Here is a 27557-nt window from a genome sequence, read left to right as displayed (position 1 = left end):
GTGGTCTGTGATCACCACCTGCAGAARCACTCCTTTWTTGGGGGTGTCTTGCTAATTGCCTATAATTTCCACCTTTTGTCTATTCCATTTGCACAACAGCATGTGAAATTTATTGTCAATCAGTGTTGCTTCCTAAGTGGACAGTTTGATTTCACAGAAGTGTGATTGACTTGGAGTTACATTGTGTTGTTTAAGTGTTCCCTTTATTCTTTTGAGCAGTGTATATTTTCCTGAGTACATTTTTTTCTACCTAAATGATCCATAGTATGACCATCTTAAAACAATTCCATATGTCAGCTAGCTGGGCTTGATTGAGCTTGCCCGGTGCAATGGAACCTAAAGAAGAGTCACGGAACTGTAAACCCCTCCCACCTGGCACTACAGGCAGGCTGAAGCAAACGCTAATAGTATTTAAAAGATTTCAAATATTATTTCAACTCAGGTCAGAATGATAAATGGAGCGACAGAGTTGAAAAGGTTAAAACCCCCTTGGTGACCTTTGCTCCTGTTATGAGCTCACTCCCCTGGCTGTGTGTGTGTGTGTGTGTGTGTGTGTGTGTGTGTATGTATGTCTGTGTTTGTAGGTTGTGAACTGTGAACCCAAGACTTGGAAAACATTAAAGGACAAGCCCAGTGCCACTATCATATGTCCATGTGTCGTAGAAAGAGGAAGGAGGGGGTGAAGGGGGAGAAAAGGCTTTGGCAGAGAGGTTTTGTTACATTGATAAGAGCATCTGGCAGCAGCTCCATAGCCATCCGCTAGTCTTCTTCAAACCGTGCACTCTTCTCTTAGACACACTGAGAATATTGGCAGGGATGGAACTGCCCAATATGGAATACATGAGGCGCCGCTGTGACAGTGCAGGTGAGACCAATCATTGAAAAACAAGCAATATCTCTTTTGAGAGAGAGGAGTAGTAAGCTCTGAGATAGTATAGTAAAGTCCAACTTTACTCTGCTGGTTTAGTGCTTTCTATGCACATGTTGGTACGAGCACATGTTGTTCAGGGGACTGAGTGCTGAAGCACAGAAGTACATGCGAGTAAAAATAGACTTGGTGCACCCTGTGATGCAGACAGTACAATATACAGGAGGACAACAGACAGGACAACGTGTTCTCTGCGTTTCAAGTTGAGCTGCCTGAATTTAAAAAGAATGGACACACAGACCAAATGGGAAAGGACTTGGGAAGGTCTGTCCCTCTGGTAACTATCTTCTGTTGTTTCCCTCTATTTCCTTATACTGTAGAAGGGTTGATCCACCAAGTCGGTGCCGTTTGAGAAGTTTAACTTGATTCCACCTGACTTTAACATTCTGCCATAAAGAGCACATGTTTAACTTCATAAAAAACACATTTTCCCATCTCAAGAGGTTAATAACTAAACATATTCACTGTTGCTATCGAAGTCATTCCAAAGTGTAGGTTTAACAGAGAAAATGAAATGCAACCATACTTTATAAGTCATCATCAATAATACTATTTAGGCCTATATAGCATTTGTAAAGTCATCAACAGGTATTGTTTCAGTTCAACCCAGGCTTCAACTAAAAATAGACAATATATAAAGGCCTAGGTTTTCAAGCTTTGGTTGATTTCAAATGTAATCTTCAAGTTAATCATTAATACGTTGGATTCACGTCTTCATTTCAGCCAAAAATGTAAGTTAAAGAATAGTACTAAATCAAATCAAACTTTATTTAAAGTGCATTTAAAGAATAGGACTAAATCTATTCCAACTTTAACTTACATTTTTTGGTTGAGATGGAAATGTGAATCCAACATATTGATTATTAATTTGTAGACAAACTGGATATTGAATTGTGTTTGGTTGTCAACGCAACCAAATATCAACATTTGAAGGAGATCTTCTGCTTGGATCATTCCATCTGTGTCTCTGACTTAGTCTGGCTTTAATTCCCATTTGTCTACAAATTAATAATTGATATGTTGGAATCACTTCTCCATCGCAACCATTTTTTTTTGTTGCTAAAGAATAGGACTAAATAAAATCAAAACTTTAAACGCACTTTAAATAAAGTTTGATTTGATTTACTCATATTCTTTAACTTAGATTTTTGGTTGCGATGGAGAAGTGAATCCAACATAAATTATTTATTTGGCTAAGTCACATTGAGGTTAGCCTACTGTAACTACTTATGTAATCATAGAAAGCGTGCATGTTCAAGATAGCATGCAAAGGTCGCAGGTCTACGGAGATCTTCACAATTGCTGTAATAATCTGTGCAGAATCTTGAACATCATTGATCACTTGCATTACGTACTTTTAATGTAATCTCAACTGCAATCCAGGTCATTTGGTTCTGCTATTAGATGAAACACAGTAAGTAGTTAAATACAGTAAATACAAAATATCTGATGTTGTATTCACATTTGAACTTTGTTGTGCTTTTAAATGGTTGAAAGCGCTGTGATAACACATTTGGGAATTCAACAAACTTCTGTATTTTGAGTGGGTGAATAAAAGTTGAAATCTCATTGATCAACATCTCAACCAAATATTACCCAGTGCCAAATACAGTAACAAGGTTGACCGTAACAGGGTTGACGATTTCATCTTATATAAGCCATGAATCCCCTGGAAGTTTGTTGTGTGCAACAGGGTAGTGGCAATCAAATGCAAGCTTCACACAAAAAAAATGTATTGTTAAAATATTTCTAGCCTGTGTATGTACAGTATGGGTAACAGGGTTGACGTGTTACGCTCAACCCGCTCAGTTTTCCACCACAACACAAAATGGCCAAAATGAGCAGAACCAGCTCACCTGCTTTTACACTATGACTTGACTATTAGTTGTTCAATGTTTCTTTTGTAAAGCATATTTAAAAAGGAATAGTTTCACCATATTAAAATATGAGTCCAGTTCATGTAACAGGATTTACCTTAAAATGAGGGACAGACATAAATGAATCACTAATCACATTAAATAAATAATTATCTTCAGAAAGGACTTTGGCAAAGCAACAAAATAACTAGGGTGAATTTTCCTAGAAGTCACAGAGGGTTGCTGAATTTTGGCATTTTAACGAGTCAAGATTTATATTAAAAAGCTTCTTTTTTATATTTTTTAAAATAAATTTTACCCCCTTTTCTCCCCAATTTTCATGGTATCCAATCGCTAGTAATTACTATCTTGTCTCATCGCTACAACTCCCGTACGGGCTCGGGAGAGACGAAGGTCGAAAGCCATGCGTCCTCCGAAGCACAACCCAACCAAGCCGCACTGCTTAACACAGCGCGCCTCCAACCCGGAAGCCAGCCGCACCAATGTGTCGGAGGAAACACCATGCACCTGGCTCCCTCCGGCCCGCCACAGGAGTCGCTGGAGCGCGATGAGACAAGGATATCCCTAACAGCCAAACCCTCCCTAACCCGGACGACGCTAGGCCAATTGTGCGTCGCCCCACGGACCTCCCGGTCGCGGCCGGCTGCGACAGAGCCTGGGCGCGAACCCAGAGACTCTGGTGGCGCAGCTAGCGCTGCGATGCAGTGCCCTAGACCACTGCGCCACCCGGGAGGCCTGATTGATTGAATTCTGAATGTGGTCTATATTAAAGGGAACTTCATTTAATATAACAGGCTTTTAAAATGCAATATTGGTGCACAATTTCTACTCAAAATATCAAAGGGATGCAAAAAGGCACTAATTTCATTGAACGAGCCAGTAGTTTTAGTTTTGGTCCTGTGCTCTGTTGACATACAGTATGCTTAACATGGTACGGGACCGGAATAGTATGCTAGTAGACTATCTGTGAATGAATGAAGCTAGTCAGCAGCACTTGGCCAGTTGCCCAACCAGGACCCTTCAAGCTCGCTGGAAACATGCTTGACATGTTGATGCTTCCTCGTATGGAACCTGATCAGATCATTGGGGCCTGTTCTGGGACGGTCTGTCTTGCTCAACCAACTGCAAAATGTCATGATCCCTCTTACCTCGTGCCATCATATGGAATGGAACCTCAACCACCTTAAGTACATTATGTTCCAAGTAAACATTCATTTTGTATGCTGTTTACAGTTCGCGAGCGAGAGAGAGCGAGAGATCGAGATCAGTCCCACACCAAGCAGCTCAGCCTGCAGTCTGTCATAGGCAACACATGCAAGAAGGGAGAGCAACACATCAGCAGAATATCATTCAGGACTGAATAGATGTGAAATTCATGCAAGTCAGAACCCCTTCTAGCAATATCCAAAGGTTATGATGACAACTCAGTATGTGACACAGAAATGTGTGACGCAAGATGGGAACAGAGGGTTGTGACCCCATGTTGCCTCAGCAGGAAGCTGCCCCAGTGAGACTTTTCCGCTGTGGGTACCAGCTCTGAATCCAGAGCATGAGGCAGGCTGCCTCTGGGCCAGGGGGACGGGGGGATGCAGTGAATGGTCAGGTCTGGACGCCACGGAGGAGATATTGACACCCGGCTGTCTCTTTAGAGACCTGGGATGAACACAAGAGACCTGGGATGAACATGTGTCTGTGCACACAAACACACACACTTTGCACACAGAAACACACACACATATTTGCAAATATTAGAGCACACACACCAGAGACGTATGTAAAGTCATATCCCAGCAGGCTGGCTGTAAAGTCATATCAACCAGAAACAAGGTTGCTTTGACGTTATTGCAACCAGTTTTTCTCAATGGGATAGAGATACAGTGGGGAGAACAAGTATTTGATACACTGACAATTTTGCAGGTTTTCCTACTTACAAAGCATGTAGAGGTCTGTAATTTTTATCATAGGTACACTTCAACTGTGAGAGAAGGAATCTAAAACAAAAATCCAGAAAATCACATTGTATGATTTTTAAGTAATTAATTTGCATTTTATTGCATGACATAAGTATTTGATACATCAGAAAAGCAGAACTGAATATTTGGTACAGAAACCTTAGTTTGCAATTACAGAGATCATACGTTTCCTGTAGTTCTTGACCAGGTTAGCACACACTGCAGCAGGGATTTTGGCCCACTCCTCCATACAGACCTTCTCCAGATCCTTCAGGTTTCGGGGCTGTCGCTGGGCAATACGGACTTTCGGCTCCCTCCAAAGATTTTCTATTGGGTTCAGGTCTGGAGACTGGCTAGGCCACTCCAGGACCTTGAGATGCTTCTTACGGAGCAACTCCTTAGTTTGTTTACCCTGAGCTTGTGTGTTTCGGGGTCGTTGTCATGCTGGAAGACACCAGCCACGACCCATCTTCAAATGCTCTTACTAGGGAAGGAGGTTGTTGGTCAAGATCTCGCGATACATGGCCCCATCCATCCTCCCTCAATACGGTGCAGTCGTCCTGTCCCCTTTGCAGAAAAGCATCCCCAAAGAATGATGTTTCCACCTCCATGCTTCACGGTTGGGATGGTGTTCTTGGGGTTGTACTCCTATCCTTCTATTCCTCCAAACACGGCGAGTGGAGTTTAGAGCAAAAAGCTCTATTTTGTCTCATCAGACCACATGACCTTTCCCATTCCTCCTCTGGATCATCCAGATGGTCATTGGCAAACTTCAGACGGGCCTGGACATGCGCTGGCTGAGCAGGGGACCTTGCGTGCGCTGCAGGATTTTAATCCATGACGGCGTAGTGTGTTTACTAATGGTTTTCTTTGAGACTGTGGTCCAGCTCTCTTCAGGTCATTGACCAGGTCCTGCCGTGTAGTTCTGGGTTGATCCCTCACATTCCTCATGATCATTGATGCCCCACGAGGTAAGATCTTGCATGGAGCCCCAGACCGAGGGTGATTGACCGTCATCTTGAACTTCTTCCATTTTCTAATAATTGGTGCCAACAGTTGTTGCCTTCTCACCAAGCTGCTTGGCTATTGTCCTGTAGCCCTCCCAGCCTTGTACAGGTCTACAATTTATCCCTGATGTCCTTACACAGCTCTCTGTCTTGGCCATTGTGGAGAGGTTGGAGTCTGTTTGATTGAGTGTGTGGACAGTGTCTTTTATACAGGTAACGAGTTTCAAACAGGTGCAGTTAATACAGGTAATGAGTGGAGAACAGGAGGGCTTCTTAAAGAAAAACTAACAGGTCTGTGAGAGCCGGAATTCTTACTGGTTGGTAGGTGATCAAATACTTATGTCATGCAATAAAATGCAAATAATTACTTAAAAATCATACAATGTGATTTTCTGGATTTTTGTTTTAGATTCCGTCTCTCACAGTTGAAGTGTACCTATGATAAAAATTGACGGGACCTACATGCTTTGTAAGTAGGAAAACCTGCAAAATCGGCAGTGTATCAAATACTTGTTCTCCCCACTGTATGAACATGCAACATTATACAGACATGCTTTTCCTCTATTCACATGGACCGGTGTGTTTTTACGCTTTTCTCTGTGCCACAGTGTCTGTCCAATGTGTGAAAATGTTGGTTCCTCTCTATGGCTCTAATCTTGGGTTCTCTTTTTTTTAGCTAAGTAAACCAGTTAAGAACAAATTCTTATTTACAATGGCGGCCTACTGGGGAACAGTGGGTTAACTGCCTTGTTCAGGGGCAGAACGGCAGATTTTAACCTTGTCAGCAAAGGGATTCAATCCAGCAACATTTCGGTTACTGGCCCAACGCTCTAACCACTAGGCTACCTGCCGCCCCAGGCTAGGTTTGTTTCTGTCAGCCTCTGAAACTCCAGCACTGGCAAAATGTGAGGGTTTATCCACAGGACTTAGTGAAGTCAGCTCTGGTAAATATCAAAGAGTTGAAGAGCATTAAAACATCATGATGGATACTTATGCATTCTTTCTCAATCTCACCCTTATGGCTCCCTCCTCTCTCTTCTCGAAGATAAACTTTTCAATAGTGGTCCTTCAGAACAGTGTGTTGTGAAAGGCTTGCTAAGACATCACAGAGAGAGAGAGAGGTCCCAGTGTTTTCAGGAACACTTGCACTTAGCTGGGGTTTACAGCTGCTGCCCAGTCATAGCTCATTGCTCAGCTGCTACAGTACTGTCTATCCCTGTCACTCTATTTGGAGCAGGGAGGCCAGACTAAATTCCTAATAGGCCAAACTCTCAGCCGGCAAGGATAACATGTTCCTCTCTCTCCTGGGCTCTACTAACAAAAACAGATCTAGACACTGTGATCATTACTGAAAGGCATAAACAATGTCTGTAGGCTACTGCAGAATATTACGTTTGCTACATAGCCTTTTTAACATGCCAACTGACAATAGGCATACAATTCTATTTGCCCAGAATGTAGCCGACTAGGCAAATCGGTAACAGTTGGTATGAGGTCTGACACTAAAGATACAAGAATGTCCAGCTGTGTTACGGGCACTGATTCCAGAGGCTGACCCAAAACAACATCGCCGCAGAAGAGGTAGACAGAGCAGCCTTTTGGTCAGACTTCGGAGGAGCGCACACCACCCACCGATTCCGAGTATATTACTCGCTAATTTCCAGTCTCTAGATAACAAGGTAGACGAAATTAGGGCAAGGGTTGCTTTCCAGAGAGACATTAGGGATTGCAACATACTCTGTTTCACAGAAACATGGCTCTCTCGGTATATGCTGTCGGGGTCGGTACAGCCACTGGGATTTTTTTGTGCGTCACGCTGACAGGAATAAACATCTCTCTGGGAAAAAGAAGGGCGGGGGTGTATGTTTCATGATTAACGACTCATGGTGTAATTGTAACAACATACTCAAGTCAAGTCCTTTTGTTCACCTGACCTAGAATTCCTCACAATCAAATGCTGACCATAATATCTACCAAGAGAATTCTCGTTATTGTTGTCACAGCCGTGTATATCAAGCCGATACCACAACGGCCCTCAAGGAACTTCACTGGACTTTATGCAAACTGTAAACCATATAGCCTGAGGCTGCATTTATTGTAGCTGGGGATTTTAACAAAGCAAATTTGAGAACAAGGCTATCTAAATTCTATCAGTATATTGACTGCAGCACTCACGCTGGCAAAACTCCGGATCGCTACTACTCTAACTTCCGTGATGCATACAAGGCCCTCCTCTGCCCTCCCTTTGGCAAATCTGACCACCACTCCATTTTGCTACTCCCTTCCTATAGGCAGAAACTCAAACAGGATGTACCCGTGACAAGAACTATTCAACACTGGTCTGACCAATCGGAATCCACGCTCCAAGACTGTTTTGATCACGCGGACTAGGACATGTTACGGGTAGCTTCAGAGAATAATATTGATGTATACGCTGATTCAGTGAGTGAGTTTATAAGGAAGTGGATAGGAGATGTTGTACCCACTGTGACTATTAAAACCTACCATAACCATAAACCGTGGATAAATGGCGGCATTTGCGCAAAACTGAAAGCGCACACCACTACATTTAACTATGGAAAGTTGACTGGGAATATGGCCGAATACAAACAGTGTAGTTATTCCCTCCACAAGGCAATCAAATAAGCGAAATGTCAGTATAGAAACAAAGTGGAGTCGCAATTCAATGGTTCAGAAACAAGATGTATATGGCAGGGTCTACAGACAATCACAGACTACAAAAAGACAACCAGCCACGTCACGGATATGGACGTCTTGCTTCCACACAAACTAAACACCTTCTTTGCCCACTTTGAGGATAATACAGTGCAACCGACGCGGCCCGCTACCAAAGACTGTGGGCTCTCCTTCTCCGTGGCCGACCCTCGCCCAGACGGCATCCCTATGCTGTCCTCAGAGCATGTGCAGACCAGCTGACGTGCTTAAGGACATATTCAATATCTCCCTATCCCAGTCTGCTGTCCCCAAATGCTTCAAGATGGCCACCATTGTTCCTGTGTCCAAGAAGGCAAAGGTAACTTAACTAAATGACTATCACCCTGTAGCACTCACTTCTGTCATCATGAAGTGCTTTGAGAGACTAGTCAAGGATCATATCACCTGCAACTTACCTTTCACCCTAGACCCACTTCAATTTGCGTACCGCACCAATAGGTCCACAGACCATATAATCGCCATCCAACTGCACACTGCCCTATCCCATCTGGACAAGAGGAATACCTATGTAAGAATGCTGTTCATTGATTACAGCTCAGCATTCAATCATAGTACCCTCCAAACTCATCATTAAGCTTGAGGCCCTGGGTCTCAACCCCGCCCTATGTAATTGGGTCCTGGACTTCCGGGCGGGCCCCCCCTAGGTGGTGAAGGTAGGAAACAACATCTCCACTTCGCTGATCCTCAACACTGGGGCCCCACAAGGGTGCATACTCAGCCCCTTCCTGTACTCCCTGTTCACCCATGACTACGTGGCCATGCACGCCTCCAATTCAATCATCAAGTTTGCAGACGACACAACAGTAGTAGGCTTGATTACCAATAACGACGAGACAGCCTACAGGGACTTCGGGAAATACCAAATTTACTACATGTATTTACAATTCTGAAAAAAGTACAAAAACTTATACGCACTGTAAAACATGTGAATTACAGATGACCAACATGTTAATGTGAACAATAAAGTTCATAACATTATAATGGTGAAGTGTTTGAGGAACCTGAATTGAACAATCATAACAGGTTGGAACAGTATAGAGGACAGAGGTGTCAGGAAAACAACCTCTCACTCAACACCAAAACAAAGGAGATGATCGTGGACTTCAGGAAACACCAGAGGGAGCACCACACTATCCACATCAATGGGACCGCAGTGGAGAAGGTGGAAAGTTTTAAGTTCCTCGGCATACACATCACAGACAAACTGAAATGGTCCACACAGACAGTGTGGTGAAGAAGATGCAACAGCGCCTCTTCAACCTCAGGAGGCTGAAGAAATTTGGCTTGTCACCTAAGACCCTCACAAACTTTTACAGATGCACAATTGAGAGCCTCCTGTCAGGAATCATTCCCGCCTGGTACGGAAACTACACCGCCCATAACCGCAGGGTTCTCCAGAGAGTGGTGCGGTCTGCACAACGCATCACCGGGGGCAAACTACCTGCCCTCCAGGACACCTACAGTACCTGATGTCGCAGGAAGGCCAAAAATATCATCAAGGACAACAACCACCCGAGCCACTGCCTGTTCACCCCGCTACCATCCAGAAGGCGAGGTCAGTACAGGTGCATCAAAGCTGGAACAGAGAGACTGAAAAATAGCTTCTATCTCAAGGCCATCAGACTGTTAAACAGCCATCACTAACACAGTGAGGCTGCTGCCTACATACAGACTTGAAATCATTAGGCACTTTAATAAATTGATCACTAGTCACTTTAATAATGTCTACAAATCTTGCATTACTCATCACATATGTATATAATGTATTTTATACCATCTTTTGCATCTTGCCTATGCCGCTCGGTCATTGCTCATCCATATATTTATAGGTGTATATTTTTATTCCATTACTTTTACATAGATTTGTGTGGATTAGGTAGTTGTTGTGGTATTGTTAGATTACTTGTTAGATATTGCTGCAATGTTAGAAGTAGAGGCACAAGCATTTCACTACACCCGCAACAACATCTGCTAACCATGTGCATGTGACCAATAAAATTTTATTATATTTGATTTGGCATTACCTGTTTGGGAGTACTGGCACAGGCCAAGATGATGTCAGACTAATTTGCAAACGAATTGTCTGTCTGTCTCTGTTAYAATTTGACCACAACGTTTTATTCAAAAGTATCCTATTTTTATGCCCATTTCAGCCTTGATAAGTTGTAAGTCACAATTGTTACAGCAAACCCCACAGTGGAAAGGGTCCAAATAATGTTGCCACTGAATGTAAGACTACTAAACTGTCAGGTGTAAGATACTGTATAAATAAGCAGCCAGAGGATATAGGCAAAGTTAGTTGAAAATGTCAGTTTACAACTGGTTGTAATCTTGTTGTAATGAATTGTTGTCATTTCAAACAGTTTTCCCTGCCTGCTGGCAGGATATATGATCTATTTATCACATAATCTAATCCATGATGCTCCTTCCCTTTAAAATTCCACTGCATTAAATTAAATCAAATTTTATTGGTTGCATACACTTATTTAGCAGATGTTATTGCGGGTGTAGCGTAGCTAAATGCTTGTAAATGAGTAATTGAGTTGTAATGAGATCAGATCAGGGACGGCACATGTCTCATAAGGCTGTCAGCTGTCTAATTCTTTAATCTGGTTAGTACCTTATTCAGGCAGGTCACCCATGATACTGGTAGGGCATTGTGGACGGGGATGGTGGATGGGCGTAAGCATCTGGCTCTGGTTCAAAAGGTTGCATGTTTGAATCTAGCAATAGAAAGTTGTTTTTGATATTTTTGTTTTAAGCCTATCCCAAACCTTAACCCTTACCTTAACCATTCAGAGTTAATGCCTAAACTTAATCACTTTAAAATTTGACGCTTGGAACAACTTCCAAATTTGACATTTGAGATACATGGATGAACGTCAAATTCTAACGTGAGACTGTGATAGCGTGTTGCCTTACTACCTTAGTAACTTGTTGAACTACTGTCAACAAAGTCAGATATTGTCTGAATGAGAATGATTGCACCAGAGCTGAAAGACAGCAGAAAACATAGTCTGTTTCTTTTGCTGCTGCAGGCTACAGACGAGTGTCAGTAACCATAGAGCCAGTTTATCTTCGAACTCTGACTTTCAACTGCCACCTTGTGGCATAATTAATGAACACCACACTGTTTCTAAATGTAATTATAAACTAGATGGTTCGAGCCCTGAATGCTGATTGGCTGACAGCCGTGGTATATCAGATCGTTTTTACTGCACTAATTACGTTGGTAACCAGTTTGTAATAGCAGTAAGGCACCTCCGGGATTTGTGATATATATGGCCAATATACCCTGGCTACGGTCTGTGTCCTAGCACTCTGCGTTGTGTGACGCCTAAGAACAGCCCTTAGCCGTGGTATATTGGGCATATACCACACCACCTCGGGCCTTATTGCTTAAATATACCAGTGCACTACTTTTGACCAGGGCCCATAGGGCTCTAGTGCACTGTGTAGGGAATATGTTGCCATTCGGGATGTAGCTCTGTACCTTAGCCATGCTGTTTCACTGCTCCTCAGCAGTTAGTGAGGAACATGGCCAGAGGGTACTACTTTAGAGGAAACTAAAATCTCCAGCCAATAGAGATGAGGAGTCACACATCTGGTGAGATGTGTGACATGGCACTAAAGATAGCAAGAGAAATGTACAAAACCATATTTTTGCTGCTGCAGTTTCCTCTGGCCATGTTCTTCACTAACTGCTGAGTAGCAGTGAAACAGCATGGCTAAGCTACAGAGCTATATATCATGTCCCAAAATCCACCATGTTCCCTACATAGTGCACTACTTTAGGGCACCTTTGTCCTTGCAAAAAACTGTTTCACCATAGAGAATCGGGTGCCATTTGGGGCGTTATCCTAGAGGTCCTCCCCTTCCCACTTCCCCTCGTTCTCCTAGGCAACAGTCAGGTGACCGTGCAAGAATTCATTGAAACAAGCTTCTGTCTTGCTCCTCTTGTCTCCCTCCCTCGCTCACGCTCGCTCCGCTCCACAGGGCCGGGAGGACAGTGCTGTGTTGCATGACTCTGTCTGTCTGTGCTTTGCCGAGTGCTGGCATGACCACAGACCAGGAGAAGAATGAGCTAACGCAGACTCCGCTGCTCAAGATCTGGGTGCCATGGTTGGGGATAGGAGGCTGCAAGCTAAATCGCAGGAGGCTGTAAGTGAGAAGAACCACTCAGTCTGGCTTTCTGTCAAGTTCTCTCTCCCTGTTTCTTCCCCCTCTCTGTTCTCTCACTTCTTTCCTATCAACTTCTTAATTCATTCATTAGTATGAGCCATGGGAAAGTTACCTGAAACAACAGGTGGATGAGTGTTCAAGTGTTGCTCTTGTTGCGAAGTTAAGACTGATTGTTTCATATTGTGACACTCATAGATCTATTCTATTCTATTCCTTCTCTCTCACGCTGATGGCAGGCATCTGTCTCTCAATGGAATAAGTGGGCCTTGGGATTACAGTGCTGCTCTCTGCTGTCCTGCTTTAACACTGTCCTGTGACCTGCATGGCATCATTGGCATGGATACTGTCAGCGGTGGAAAAAGTACTAAAATGGCATACTTGAGTAAAAGTAAAGATACCTTAATAGAAAATGACTCAAGTGAAAGTCACCCAGTAAAATACTACTTGAGTAAAAGTATTTGGTTTTAAATATACTTAAGTATCAAAAGTAAAAGTAGAAATCATTTCAAATTCCTTATAATATGCAAACCAGACAGCACAAATGTTGTTAAAACTGTATTTACGGATAGCCTGAGGCATACTCCAACACTCAGACATTAATTTACAAATGAAGCATTTGTGTTTAGGTAGTCCGCCAGATCAGAGGCAGTAGGGATGACCAGGAATGTTCTCTTGATAAGTGCACGACTGGGACAATTTTTACTTGGGTGTCAGGGAAAATGTATGTAAAAAGTACATTATTTTCTTTACTTCTTTAGTGAAGTAAAATTGTATTAGATACCCTAAAAATAAAAAAACTTAAGTGTTTAAAGTATTTTTACTTAAGTTCTTTACACCACTGGATACTTTATGCCGAAGCTGCAGTCAGTCACCATTCAAACAGAGTACACAGGGAGGACCTGGATCACCTTCTATATATCCTAGTTCTCCTACTGTAAATCATCCCTCTTAGAGTAATGTTCTCATTATACGTATTCTGACCTTGAATTTAAGCATGAGAATAGCATGCTATTCACCCGCTATTCGTTCGGGGTGGAGATCTAAGAAATGAAGGTGTGGCAGAGATGGGTCTACAAATGCGCTGTATTCTGACCTTGAATTAATTCCCTAAGAATTCCACCACCTTTCTGCGAGAGGAAATAATGAATATGTTTTTATTTGTTGATAGAAATTACACCATTCTCCATGCAATGTAATTTACAACTTGATAAGCTCGGTCAATGAGTAAGCCATTTGGATAGGGAATTGTTGACATAAATGACACTTGTTTTAGATCTCTTTTACCTTATAATCGCTAGAGACAAATGTGAAATCAGTCCTATGGCAGCAAACTGAAGCATATCCTGTCAACTTTCCCACAGTAAAGTTTATGAAATGCAGTGCCATTATACAGAATTTAAATTGTACAGCCTTTTAACTTGCAGGGATGGGCACTCTCGAATGTATTTATTCTAGGCTATCAGACTTTCTCTGTTTCCTATTTCTATCATGTTAAATATTAGCCACTATTAGTATCGACCGTCAGTAGGCTAGAGTAAGTGGAGATGCTTAAATTTCTGATATGAGAAATTATATCTGGAGTTTATGGATATATGCAGTTTGAGCATGACTTTATTGACTGGTCTAATATATCCTGTGGAACGCTTCTGTTCCAGTTTTTGTGTTCTATGATGAAATCTCATGCTGAACAAGATGCTGGTACTGTACTGTCCTCAGGGTGGTGTTGTCGACCATGTGACTGGCTGCATGGGATACTCTGTGGTGCTCAGGGTATAGTGAGGTAGGCCTACACTCTCAAAGGAGTTGACTAATTACTTGGGCCATGATTATTATGCAGAACACATTTGTATACCTCTGGTAAGACATAGCATGGTAACAATGATGACTCAATCAATTCCATTGGGAGATCTTGTATTTTTATTTATTCAGCCTTTATTTAACTAGGCAAGTCAGTTAAGAACACATTCTTATTTACAATGACGGCCAAACCCAGACGACGCTGGACCGATTGTGCACCGCCCTATGTGGCTCCCAATCACGGCCGGTTGTGATACAGCCTGGAATCGAACCAGGATCTGTAATGACGCCTCTAGCACTGAGATGCAGTGCCTTAGACCGCACCTCCACTCGGGAGCAGATCTGATAGGTGTGCCCTGGTTAGCTGATATTTTAGCTATCTGTCCCCTGGTGCCCTCTCTCTTGATGAGATGGTGAGCATTATGTTTGCGCACACACACACACTTGAATGTAGTGTTTACTCCCACCATTGAGTTGTGCCGTTGTCAAAGTGTTCATAGATAACCCTTCTATTTACCCACCAGGGATGTACAATAGATTCCTATGGTGTTTGTCTTGTTTTTCCCCAGCCTCCGTGCCCCAGTTCACCAACTCCCCCACTCTGATTGTGATGGTTGGACTGCCTGCCAGGGGGAAGACATACATATCCAAGAAGCTCACCCGCTACCTCAACTGGATAGGGGTTCCCACAAAAGGTCAGTTTACACACACTAGCCAAGTTCAATGATCTGAGGTGTGCTTGAGTACCCATGCAAATCACTGAGGACTGGAGTTGATGGTCTTTCGCTCTCTGGCCCCTATTGTCTATCATCTATCGGCTAGTCTTCAACTTGGGCCAGTATCGCAGGGAAGCAGTCCAGAGCTACAAGAGCTTTGAGTTCTTCAGACCGGACAATGAGGAGGCCATGCAGATTCGCAAGTATGTGGTGCTGCAGGTTCGACGGGTTGCTCTATCTATGTTATGAAGCTATGGCTGCGTCTGAAATGGCACCCTATTTCCCTATAATGCTAGACTTTTCCACTACCTTGGGTGCGTGGTCAAAGTAGCAGTGCACAACAGTATATAGGGAAAAGGGTGCACAGCAAATTTGCTGTGTGTTCAAATCTCGGTGTTGAGGTAAAAATTGTTGTGAGTGCTATATCTGAGTGTTGATTCTAGTGGGGTTAACACCAGGGGGATTGAAATTGACACCACATGCGTGAATATATGAAGTATTTTTTCAATCGCAGTGGAATCAACACTGCATGGTGTTATTACTCGACTGTGTTAAGTTAATTTTCGTTAACTAGCCTAGTGGTTAGAGCGCCAGTAACCGAAAGGCTAGTGGATCGAATCCCCGAGCTGGCAAGGTCAAAATCTGTCGTTCTGTCCCTGAACAAGGCAGTTAACTCACTGTTTCTAAGCCGTCATTGTAAATAAGAATTTGTTCTTAACCGACTTGCCTAGTTAAATCACTTTTTTAAAACTCTCCTAGTGAAAAACACATGGGAGGGTCTTCATTATCATATTTCCGAGTGTGAAATCCAGGCAGAGGTTGCAGGTTGACTCTTATAATAATTTGTTTTAATATCTGTGCTTCCTCATGCACATTGATTTATTAATTGATATTAATCAATAGAATTTGTAGGGGTTGGACTTATTGTTACCGAGATGGTTGTTCCAGTTTAGATGGGTTGGGTAGTCTTGTTTGTCAAGTCCTTCACCATAGCAGCCATTTTGAATGCTGGTCGTGGGTGATAAAATATTCCAATTGTTGAATATTCTCCCTCTGCCTGGATTTCAATAGGAATGACTAATCACTTCACAAACCAGTGTATTGTGACTTGCATGTCTGATGTGGCCCGTAAGCCAGGATTTTCAGACCACAATGTTGAGAATAACTAGGCCATAACTAAAGGCCTTATGAAATGTATAATATATGGTCATAAAGGGTTTACTTTTAATTCAAACACATTCACTAACAAAAAAATCACATAACACTGAGAAAGTTTAACAGCATCAACTCTGAAAGTGTTAATTGAACTTGTTAGGGAACCAACACCAGGGGTGTGTAAAGGAGACGCTGTTAAGATGGCACCGAAGAGGATGGCTGACGTTTTACATGCTCCTAACCATTTGTGCTATTTTGTTTTTTTGCATTGTTTGGAACTTATTTTTGTACATAATGTTTCTGCTACCGAAAATAACTTCTGGACATCAGAACAGCGATTACTCACCACAAAGTGGAAGAAGCTTTTTCCTTTAACGAGTCCAACAAGAAGGATATACTGCTCTCCCGGGTACTGGCCCAAATACCCGTCATTTGCGTGAAGAAAATACAGAGGAAAAGAGGATGCAGATCGGGCTGCCTTCTGAGAATCTGTGGCGAGCGAGTAAACTCCCACTGCCATCCATTCTACTTGCTAACATGAAATCATTGGAAAAGAAAATTGATGACCTACGATTACGATTATCCTACCAACGGGACATTAAGAACTGTAATATCTTATGTTTCACCGAGTCGTGGCTAAACAACGACACGGATAATATAGAGCTGGCGGGATTTTCTATACACCGGCAGAACAGAGAAGCTACGTCTGGTAAGACGAGGGGTGGGGGTGTGTGTCTTTTTGTCAATAACAGCTGGTGAGCGATATCTAATATTAAAGAAGTCTCAAGGTATTGCTCGCCTGAGGTAGAGTACCTTTTGATAAGCTGTAGACCACACTATCTACCAAGAGAGTTCTCATCTATATTATTCGTAGCCGTCTATTTACCACCACAGACCGATGCAGGCACTAAGACCGCACTCAACCAACTCTATAAGGCCATATGCAAACAAGAAAATGCTCAGCCAGAAGAGGCGCTCCTAGTGGCCGGTGACTTTAATGCAGGGAAACTTAAATCAGTTTTACCACATTTTTACCAGTAGGCACATGTGCAACCAGAGAAAAAAAAGAAGAAAAAAAAAACTCTAGACCACCTTTACTCCACACACAGAGATGCATACAATGCTCTCCCCTGCCCTCCATTTGGCAAATCTGATCATAATTCAATCCTCCTGATTCCTGCTTACAAACAAAAACTAGAGCAGGAAGTACCAGTGACTCGCTCAATAAGGAAGTGGTCAGATGACGCGGATGCTACGCTACAGGACTGTTTTGCTAGCACAGACTGGAATATGTTCCGGGATTCATCCAATGGCATTGAGTAAACCACCTCAGTTATCGGCTTCATCAATAAGTGCATCGATGACGTCGTCCCCACAGTGACCGTACATACATATCCCAGCCAGAAGTCATGGATTACAGGCAACATCCGCATTGAGCTAAAGGCTAGAGCTGCCGCTTTCAAGGAGCGGGACACTAATCCGGACGCTTATAAGAAATCCCGCTATGCCCTCAGACGAACCATCAAACAAGCAAAGCGTCAATACAGGATTAAGACTGAATCTCTGACACTCGTCAGATGTGGCAGGGCTTGAAAACTATTACGGACTACAAAGGGAAACCCAGACGCGAGCTGCCCAGTGACGCGAGCCTACCAGACAAACTAAATGCCTTTTATGCTCGCTTTGAGGCAAGCAACACTGAAGCATGCACGAGAGCACCAGCTGTTCTGTATGACTGTGTGATAACGCTCTCGGTAGCCGATGTGAGCAAGACCTTTATACAGGTCAACATTCACAAAGCCGCGGGGCCAGGTGGATTACCAGGACGTGTACTCAAAGCATGTGCGGACCAACTGGCAGTGTCTTCACTGACATTTTCAACCTCTCCCTGACTGAGTCTGTAATATCTACATGTTTCAAGCAGACCACCATAGTCCTTGTGCCCAAGGAAGCGAAGGTAACCTGCCTAAATGATTACCGTCCTGTAGCACTCACGTCGGGAGCCATGAAGTGCTGTAAAAGGCTGGTCATGGCTCACATCAACAGCATCCTCCCGGATACCCTAGACCCACTCCAATTCGCATACCAGCCCAGATCCACAGATGACGCCATCTCAACGCACTCCACACTGCTCTTTCCCACCTGGACAAAAGGAACACCTATGTGAGAATGCTGTTCATTGACTGCAGCTCAGCGTTCAACACCATAGTGCCCACAAAGCTCATCACTAAGCTAAGGACCCTGGGACTAAACACCTCCCTCTGCAACTGGATCCTGGACTTCCTGACGGGCCGCCCCCAGGTGATAAGGGAAGGCAACAACACGTCTGCCACACTGATCCACAACACTGGGGCCCCTCAGGGGTGTGTACTTAGTCTCCTCCTGTACTCCCTGTTCACCCACGACTGCGTGGCCAGGCACGACTCCAACACCATCATTAAGTTTGCAGACAACAACTGTGGTAGGCCTGATCTCCCTATAGGCTGTCTCATCGTTGTTGGTGGAGGTCAGAGAACTGGCAGTGTGGTGCCAGGACAACAACCTCTCCCTCAATGTGAGAAAGACAAAGGAGCTGATTGTGGACTAAAGGAAAAGGCACCCATTAACATCAAAGGGGCTGTAGTGGAGCGGGTCGAGACAACGAACTATCATGGTCCAAACACACCAAGACAGTCGTGAAGAGGGCACAAAAAAAAAACTTTTCCCCCTCAGGAGACTGAAAAGATTTGGCATGGGTCACCAGATCCTCAGAAGAGTTTCAGAAGAAAGTGCTTTGTTTCTAGCCACATTTGAGCCTGTAATTGAACCCACAAATGCTGATGATACTCAACTAGTCTGAAGGCCAGTTTTATTGCTTCTTTAATCAGAACAACAGTTTTCAGCTGTGCTAACATAATTCCAAAAGGGTTTTCTAATGATCAATTAGCCTTTTAAAATGATCAACTTGGATTAGCTAACACAACGTGCCATTGGAGCACAGGAGTGATGGTTGCTGATAATGGGCCTCTGTAGGCCTTTGTAGATATTCCATAAAAAGAAATCAGCCGTTTCCAGCTACAGCAGCCATTTACAACATTAACAATGTCTACACTGTATTTCTGATACATTTTATGTTATTTTAATGGACAAACAATGGGCTTTTCTTTCAAAAACAAGGACATTTCTAAGTGACCCCAAACTTTTGAACGGTAGAGTATGTCTGTTTCTCTGTGTTATTCCCTGTAGTTGCATTGTTTGTCGTGTTTATGTCCAGACGCTGTTCTTGTTCTGTTGCATGTCCGTCTATATTAAATGGTTCTCTCCCTGTACCTGCTTCTCATCTCCTGCATTGGGCGTTACACTATTAGAGAGACGGTGAAAGAGACAGTTCCTCAGTTTAGGGTTCTTTAATGTTGATTGGAGATGAAAAATGTTTGCAATTCTGTGCCATGTCACTCAGCTGTGATTATCCAATTAAATGGACATTTATCCATACAAGATGTGGTTTGAAAATAATAAACATGAATACAATGGCATCAATACTAAGGTAAGGCACATTCATTTAGCAATAACAAACAAGATACAACTCTCATCTGTTATAATAATCCAATGACTGAAACGAAAATACAAGTAGCTAGCAACATTAGACTAACCAGCTAACAATGACAGGCGAAAATGTAGCTAGCATAAAAACGAGACACATAATGCTGAAAATAAACTATTGACAACTTTCGTCAGTAAAACAGGGGGAAAACGTATACCTTACTTACAGTTTTGGTACTCACGCACAGTGATGAATAAATTGGTCAGAAAGGAAATAATGTCCAAAACTGAAATTTGTGTTCACAGCAGTAGGTGGCGAGCTGCACTTGGTAATGCACTAAACACTCTGCCAGCTTGTGATAGCTGGGACGTCATCACTGAGTGCTTAAAGGAACAGGCTTTCCTACACTGTGGTTGTTAAAATTCTGATCTCAAATTTGTGGTGTGACAATTCAGACACAGCCTATAGCAGCGTTCTCCTACTGCATCGACCAATGTTTTGCGTGTCACGTCATCAGCTGTGTCATCGACTGACAAACTGCTATAACATATGATGTGGTTAGCTGATACATAAAATACCTGTCCAGGTATTGTAAGATCTGGCATGCATCAGCAACGCCTGGGCAGAGGAAGGCTCCCTAGAACTGTGGTGGTTTGTGTGTAGTATTATGTAACAATTGATTTGCTATGTCCTTTTGTGTTGTACGATTTATCTTTCTGTGGTTTGTTATTCCAATGATTTCGCCCTGTATTTTCTTTCTCAGGGCCTGTGCTTCAAATGCCCTTAAAGATGTAGTTATCTACTTCTCGAAGGAACATGGACAAGTAGCTGTGAGTAAGAGGACAACTTAAAACTGTTCCTCTGAGCTGACAGTCAATAGACACACACCATACCTCATATATGAGTGAAAATTACAGTACTCAGGGCATTGAACTTCACGCATACTGTACAGACACACTGGACATCAAATACTGTACACTTCCAAGGTCCTCCTGGGTAAAAAGGGATTATGACCACTATGGGAGTTACAGATTAAATAATGGCTAAATAAATATACACTGTGTCCACTGTTCCTCCTAGCATCAGAAGTCCACAAAGTTCTGCAACAGTGAGTGGAATGTCCTCTTCCCTCCAGGTGTTTGATGCCACCAACACAACACGGGAGAGGAGGGTATCCATTGTGAGCTTTGCCAAGGAAAAAGGCTATAAGGCAGGTTCAGGTGCAGGCAGTCCTGTAACTGCTACTATACATCATTAATAAACAACCGTTCTACAACTGCACCAGCTAAATAGATATTCAGATGGTGATATACATTACAACATTACAATTAAAAATTACATTACAACTCTAGAAAAAAAAACTTTTGAATAATGAACACTACTCACTTTCTCTGAACAACTGAATTTTCCTCACAGGTATTTTTTGTGGAGTCCATTTGTGATGATCCAGACATCATTGCACAGAATATTACGGTGAGAAAGTCTCCTCTCAAACTTCACTCTCAAATACCAGAGGGCTCTATGTTTCTAAGATGTTAAACTCTACAAGATGTTAAACTTTACACTGTGACACTGACCTTTGTCCCAGGACGTGAAGGTGAGCAGCCCAGACTATCTGAACTGTGACAAGGAGGAGGCACTGGCAGACTTCCTGAAACGTATCGAGTGCTACAAGCAAACCTACGTGCCATTGGACGATGAGAAAGACAGGTAGAGTTCTGTCATTGATGCTTCTCAGATTATGCCAACTAGCCTGGTCCCTGATCTGTTTGTGCTGTCTTGCCAACTCCTGTATGGTCATTGCCACAAACAAATCTGGGACCAAGCTTTACGCTAACAGCTGTTCTCCATGAATTAGAGAAAGAGTAAGAACTAAACTGAAAAAAATACTTGCTTAACAAAAAACCCATCTCTTCTTCTGTCTCCCTATATTTCCCCTACATGTAATCGTGTCATGCACCTGTCTTAGAGAATAATTGTCTCCCTATGTGGCTCTCTCTATATTTCCCCTACCAAGGCGCCTGTCTTACATCAAGATCTTCAACGTGGGCTCTAGGTACCTGGTGAACTGTGTGCGGGACCATATCCAGAGCCGGATAGTCTACTACCTCATGAACATCCACGTCACGCCGCGCTCCATCTACCTGAGCCGCCACGGGGAGAGCAATATGAACCTGCTGGGTCGCATTGGGGGAGACTCCGGACTCTCTCCCAGGGGTCATAAGGTCAGTAGGCCACACAGGCTCTGTCTTTATGACATTCATCTCGGCACCCAGAACCTAATCAGCTAACATTCTAATGTTAAGGCTGTCACCAGAGACTAATATGACATCATTGTTTTAATCCAGATATACAGTGCATTCGGAAAGTATTCAGACCCCTTCCCTTTATCCACGTTACAGCCTTATTCTAAAATTGATTGAACGTTTTTTTTCTCTTCATCAATATACACACATACACACAATACCCAATAATGACAAAGCAAAAACAGTTTTGTGCAAAACATAAATACATAAATGAAATATTTAATTTACATCTTTAATTTATTTAATTTACATCTGAAGCATCTTTGGCAGCGATTACAGCCTCGAGTCTTCCTGGGTATGATGCTACAAGCTTGGCACACCTGTATTTGGGGAGTTTCTCCCATTTTTCTTTGCAGATCCTCTCAAGCTCTGTAAAGTAGATTGAGGAGCATCACTGTACAGCTATTTTCAGGTCTCTCCAGAAATGTTAGATCGGGTTCAAGTCCGGGCACTGGCTGGGCCACTCAAGGACATTCAGAGACTTGTCCCGAAGCCACTCCTGCATTGCCTTGGCTGTGTGCTTAGGGTCGTTGTCCTGTTAGAAGTTGAACCTTCGCCCCAGTCTGAGGTCCTGAGCGCTCTGGAGCAGGTTTTCATCAAGGATCTCTCTGTACTTTGCTCCATTCATCTTTCCCTCGATCCTGACTAGTCACCCAGTCCCTGCCGCTGAAAAACATCCCCACAGCATGATGCTGCCACCACCATGCTTCACCGTAGGGATGGTGCCAGGTTTCCTCCAGACGTGACGCTTGGCATTCAGGCCAAAGAGTTCAATCTTGGTTTCATCAGACCAGAGAATCTTGTTTGTCATGGTCTGAGAGTCCTTTAGGTGCCCTTTGGCAAACTCCAAGCGGGTTGTCATGTGCCTTTTACTGAGGAGTGGCTTCTGTCTGGCCACTCTACCATGAAGGCCTGATTTGTGTAGTGCTGCAGAGATGTCCTTCTGGAAGGATTTCCCATCTCCACAGAGGAAGTCTGGAGCTCTGTCAGAGTGACCATCGGGTTCTTGGTCACCTCCCTGACCAAGGCCCTTCTCCCCCGATATATCAGTTTGGCAGGGTGGACAGCTCTAGGAAGGGTCTTGGTGGTTCCAAACTTCTACCCTTTAAGAATGATGGAGGCCACTGTGTTCTTGGGGACCTTCAATGCTGCAGACATTTTTTGGTACCCTTCCCCAGATCTGTGCCTCAACAAAAATCCTATCTCGGAGCTCTACGGACAATTCCTTCGACCTCATGGCTTGGTTTTTGCTCTGATATTGCACTGTAAATTGTGGGACTTTATATAGACAGGTGTGTGCCTTTCCAAATCATATTCAATCAATTTAATTTACTGCAGGTGGACTCCAATCAATTTGTAGAAACATCTCAAGGATGATCAATGGAAACGGGATGCACCTGAACTCAATCTCAAGTCTCATAGCAAAGGGTCTGAATATTTACGTAAATAATGTATTTTTGTTTTTATTTTGAATACATTTGCAAAAATGTGTCAACCTATTTTCACTTTGTCGTTATGGCTATTGTGTGTAGATTGAGGAGCATTTGTTATTTAATCAATTTTAGAATAAGTCTGTACCGTAACAATGTGGAAAAATTCAAGGGGTCTGAATACTTTCCAAATTCACTGTAATTCTATTGTTCCACCCAATGACTTAATGTATTGGTCCCACCCTTAATGTATTGGTCCCACCCTTATGTAGACAAGAAACAGCCATAAAGCTTGGTGCATGTGACATTTAAAATATGTCTAAGAGTTGGGTTGAAAGAAGAAAGATACAATTGAATTATCCGCAAAGAAAATGGACAATAAAGCAAATTATTATGTAAACAATCACCCCCACTCCCTGTGAACATGGTCTGTCTCTGTAGTATGCCACTGCCCTGGGAACCTTCATCAAGAGCCAGCATATAAAGGATCTGAAGGTGTGGACCAGCCATATGAAGAGGACCATCCAGACTGCAGAGCATCTGGGGATCCCCTATGAACAGTGGAAGGCTCTCAACGAGATTGATGCAGTAAGTCAGTGTTTACTGCTGAGTTTAAGCATACATTTTATGTGAGTGTGCACCGCACGTGTATATACAGTTTACAGTGAATGTGTGACCAATTGGGTCACCTGTACACCACAAGACTGTATGTAGTAGCCTACTGAGCTAAAGATAAGGCATTACCCCGAAGAGCTAACGGAAGTTTTTGGGTCTCAGGATAGGTTACTCATCATAGTGCGTGCCTGTACCACTCATTGACATCTTCCCTGCACCGTCCGTTCCTTGTCAGGGTGTGTGTGAGGAGATGACGTATGAGGAGATCCAGGACAACCACCCAGAGGAGTTTGCACTGAGAGACCAGGACAAGTACCGCTACCGTTACCCCAAGGGTGAGGTAGGACCCGTCTTAATTCACCACACATTGCATTGCTCACCAAATACACACAAAATATACATACACTGTACATTACTCTCAAACATACTGTAGCGACCTTAGCACTGTACATACCCTAGAGATCTTAGTACAACACCTAGCGATCTTAATACAACACCTAGCGATCTTAGTGCAACACCTAGCGATCTTAATACAACACCTAGCGATCTTAATACAACACCTAGCGATCTTAGCAACAACTACGCGATCTTTAGTACAACACCTAGCGATCTTAGTACAACACCCTAGCGATCTTAGTGCAAACAACCTAGCGATCTTAATACAACACCTAGCGATCTTAGTACAACACCTAGCAATCTTAGTACAACACCTAGCGATCTTAGTATAATAACACCTAGCGATCTTAGTATAATAACACCTAGCGATCTTAGTATAATAACACCTAGCGATCTTAATACATCTATTGATATTAGTACAACACCTAGCGATATTAGTACAACACCTAGCTACTACCTTGTCAAGAGATTTGAATCTGCCCGGTGTAACAGCTAAGGTGTTGGACTGACAGTTGCAGGAACCCACTGGGTTCGAGTCCCGGTCGGGGCTACCATTCCAATTTGCAACAATACTGTAATGAAATATTTCAGGTGACACTTGGTGGAAGGTGGATCTGAGTGACTGGGGAAGATAATTCATAACATACCCATATTATCTGTCTCTGGGTTGATTCACAATGCTGAGCCAAGCCGAGCTGGAAGGGCAAGAAAGAAAATGTAGTGCATGGTATGGTTCAGGTTGGTGCAATAGTGGGGAAAATGTATATATATTTTTGGTCCGATTCTTTTTCCTCTCTACTACAGTCATATGAAGACCTGGTCCACCGTCTGGAGCCAGTGATTATGGAGCTGGAGAGACAGGAGAATGTGCTGGTTGTTTGTCACCAAGCTGTCTTGCGTTGTCTGCTGGCCTACTTACTAGACAAAACCGCAGGTACAGTTGGACAACAGTTCAACAATACATGGGTTTATTTGGTATTGTCTTAAGATAATGAAGCTTGTCAGGTCAAAGATGATCTCAGCACCCAGAACCAAATCTTGCATGTGCGCTGGCTGCAAGACTGTCAGGAGAGACTAGGTCTAAGACGTACATCCTTTTCTCTCCACAGATGAGTTGCCATACCTAAAATGTCCTCTTCATACGGTGCTCAAACTTACACCGGTGGCATATGGTAAGTTGTTGTCAAATGAATAATTTCAGAATTTCAATTTCCCTCATGGCTCTTTTGCTCCTGATACAGGATGTAAAGTGGAGCATGTTTTCCTAAATGTTGAGGCAGTCAACACGCACAGAGAGAGACCTGGGGTGAGCTTTACAAAACATGTACATTTATTGCAAGCACAATATAAAAATAAAAAAAATGTATAATAGATTCCGCAAATCTAACACTGACTCCATTTGTGTTATTGTTGTTGTAGAATGTGGACGTATCTAGAGACCCAGAAGAGGCCTTGAAGACTATTCCTGACCACTTTTGAATATGATTTAGAGCAGGGGTGGCCAATACCAGTCCTCGAGGGCCTGATTGGTGTCACAGTTTTGCCCCAGCCCACACACCTGACTCCAATAATCATCTAATCATGATCTTCAATTTAGAATGCAATTTGATCAGCTGTGTTTCCTAGGGATGGAGAAAAAGTGTAACACCAATCAGGCCCTCGAGGACTGGAGTTGCACACCCCTGATTTAGAGGATATGGACTCTAGGACCATAATGATGCTTTTAACTTTATTTTCAATCAATTATGACTGTGTACCTTTTCAGATTAAACCTTGTCAAAGGCAGCAAGTGGCAAAGGGGCAAAAAAGACAAGGGAGAAGACTGGATGAATACAAGATCAAATATGACAAACCCCACTGCCTATGGAAACACTGAGGGGGATAATTGACTGATTTCTTCCTCCGTGGCAACATAGGCTAAAGCCAAGTATTGAATGAGCATGTGTTGTTTATTGACCTATAATGTACAAGCAATATGCCTCGGTCTGCTCAATCTGACCCTGGTGTCTCATACCAGACATTTAGTGAAGCACAGTCAGACAGGTGGTGTCAGAAGTAGTTTGGCACTACTGTGAAAGTGGCCCAACATGTTGTCAATCAAACATTTTCTCAGGCAATTCTTACATTAGGCTGCAGGATAAATTATCATACTTAAGTGAAAGTAAAGTTCAAAAGGTCAGGATGACCTTCTAGTGAACTGTTATAGGTCCAATGTAGAAGTTGTATTTTATTTTATGTACCTTACTGTGATTCTTTTTTTTTTTAAGAAACAGAAATAGATTCTTAGCTAAGATCAGTTTCTCAAGCAAGAATGTTGATAGGACTGTCTGCGAGTGGTCTGACTGGGGAAGGGAAAACTGAAAACTAGCTGTTATTGGCAGAGAGGTTTGGAAATGGCTTTGTTATTGGTCTATTAACTAATTTACCACCTGGAGATGTCACCAGGCAGGCCAAACTCCATCCCACCAAAACAGACTTAAATTTCAGGCAGTCTTTTCAAACAGTTCTTACACTAAAAGGGGATTATCCTCTAGCAGATGCTCTACTCCAGAGCAATTTACAGGAGCAATTAGGTTTAAGCGCCTTGCTCAAGGTCACATCGACAGATCTTTCACCTAGTCACCTCAGGAATTTGAACCAGTGACCTTTCGGTTACTGGTCCAACGCTCTTAACACCTGCATTGCTTGCTGTTTGGGGTTTTAGGCTGGGTTTCTGTACAGCACTTTGAGATATCAGCTGATGTAKGAAGGGCTATATAAATACATTTGATTTGATTTGAAATTTGATTTGATCTTAACCGCTAGGCTACCTGCTGCCTCATTTTCACAATTTCACAGTATTATTCCAACCTTATAGTGTGGAAATATATAAAACACAGGGAAATCACATTTGACTGTACTGGGCCTTTAAATTAATAAACAAATATTATGTTTGGA

General features: G+C 42.9%; 2 protein-coding genes across 6 annotated transcripts in view; one reads left to right on the top strand and one right to left on the bottom strand.

Annotated features, from left to right (window-relative positions):
* The window catches only part of LOC111976621 (UDP-glucuronosyltransferase 2A2), a 27568-nt gene extending 7221 nt beyond the window's left edge, over positions 1-20347 (bottom strand). Inside the window, exon 1 of the mRNA XM_024005599.2 lies at positions 20100-20347. The gene's annotated coding sequence lies outside the window, so the exon portion shown is untranslated. The remainder of the gene's footprint in view (positions 1-20099) is intronic.
* On the top strand, positions 682-27557 carry LOC111976624 (6-phosphofructo-2-kinase/fructose-2,6-bisphosphatase). Of its 5 annotated transcripts, none has more exons than XM_024005604.2 (14): positions 684-865; positions 15049-15174; positions 15302-15398; positions 20637-20703; positions 21009-21083; positions 21290-21346; positions 21462-21583; positions 21891-22098; positions 24051-24197; positions 24460-24564; positions 25425-25554; positions 25730-25792; positions 25862-25926; positions 26040-27557. In XM_024005604.2, exons 1-14 carry the CDS (start codon positions 817-819, stop codon positions 26097-26099), a joined length of 1371 nt encoding a protein of 456 aa, XP_023861372.1. In that variant the 5' UTR covers positions 684-816; the 3' UTR covers positions 26100-27557. The 5 variants fall into 5 exon arrangements, with proteins under 5 accessions (XP_023861377.1, XP_023861376.1, XP_023861372.1 ...); XM_024005610.2 differs by having other exon boundaries at positions 20954-21083; XM_070448050.1 differs by lacking the exon at positions 684-865 and adding an exon at positions 12571-12661.

This window comes from Salvelinus sp. IW2-2015, linkage group LG17 (genome assembly GCF_002910315.2).
Source record: "Salvelinus sp. IW2-2015 linkage group LG17, ASM291031v2, whole genome shotgun sequence".
Classification (NCBI taxonomy): domain Eukaryota; kingdom Metazoa; phylum Chordata; class Actinopteri; order Salmoniformes; family Salmonidae; genus Salvelinus; species Salvelinus sp. IW2-2015.
The sequence above is the reverse complement of the archived record's forward strand: the minus strand, read 5'-3'. Positions and strand labels throughout refer to the sequence as shown.

Bases quoted from the DNA above. Each gene is read 5' to 3' on its own strand.
- LOC111976624 (XM_024005604.2), top strand. From the start codon at position 817: ATGGAACTGCCCAATATGGAATACATGAGGCGCCGCTGTGACAGTGCA. The intron at 21,584-21,890 runs GTAGAGTTCTGT...TCCCCTACCAAG, and splicing joins TTGGACGATGAGAAAGACAG to GCGCCTGTCTTACATCAAGA. The intron at 24,198-24,459 runs GTAAGTCAGTGT...GTTCCTTGTCAG, and splicing joins CTCTCAACGAGATTGATGCA to GGTGTGTGTGAGGAGATGAC.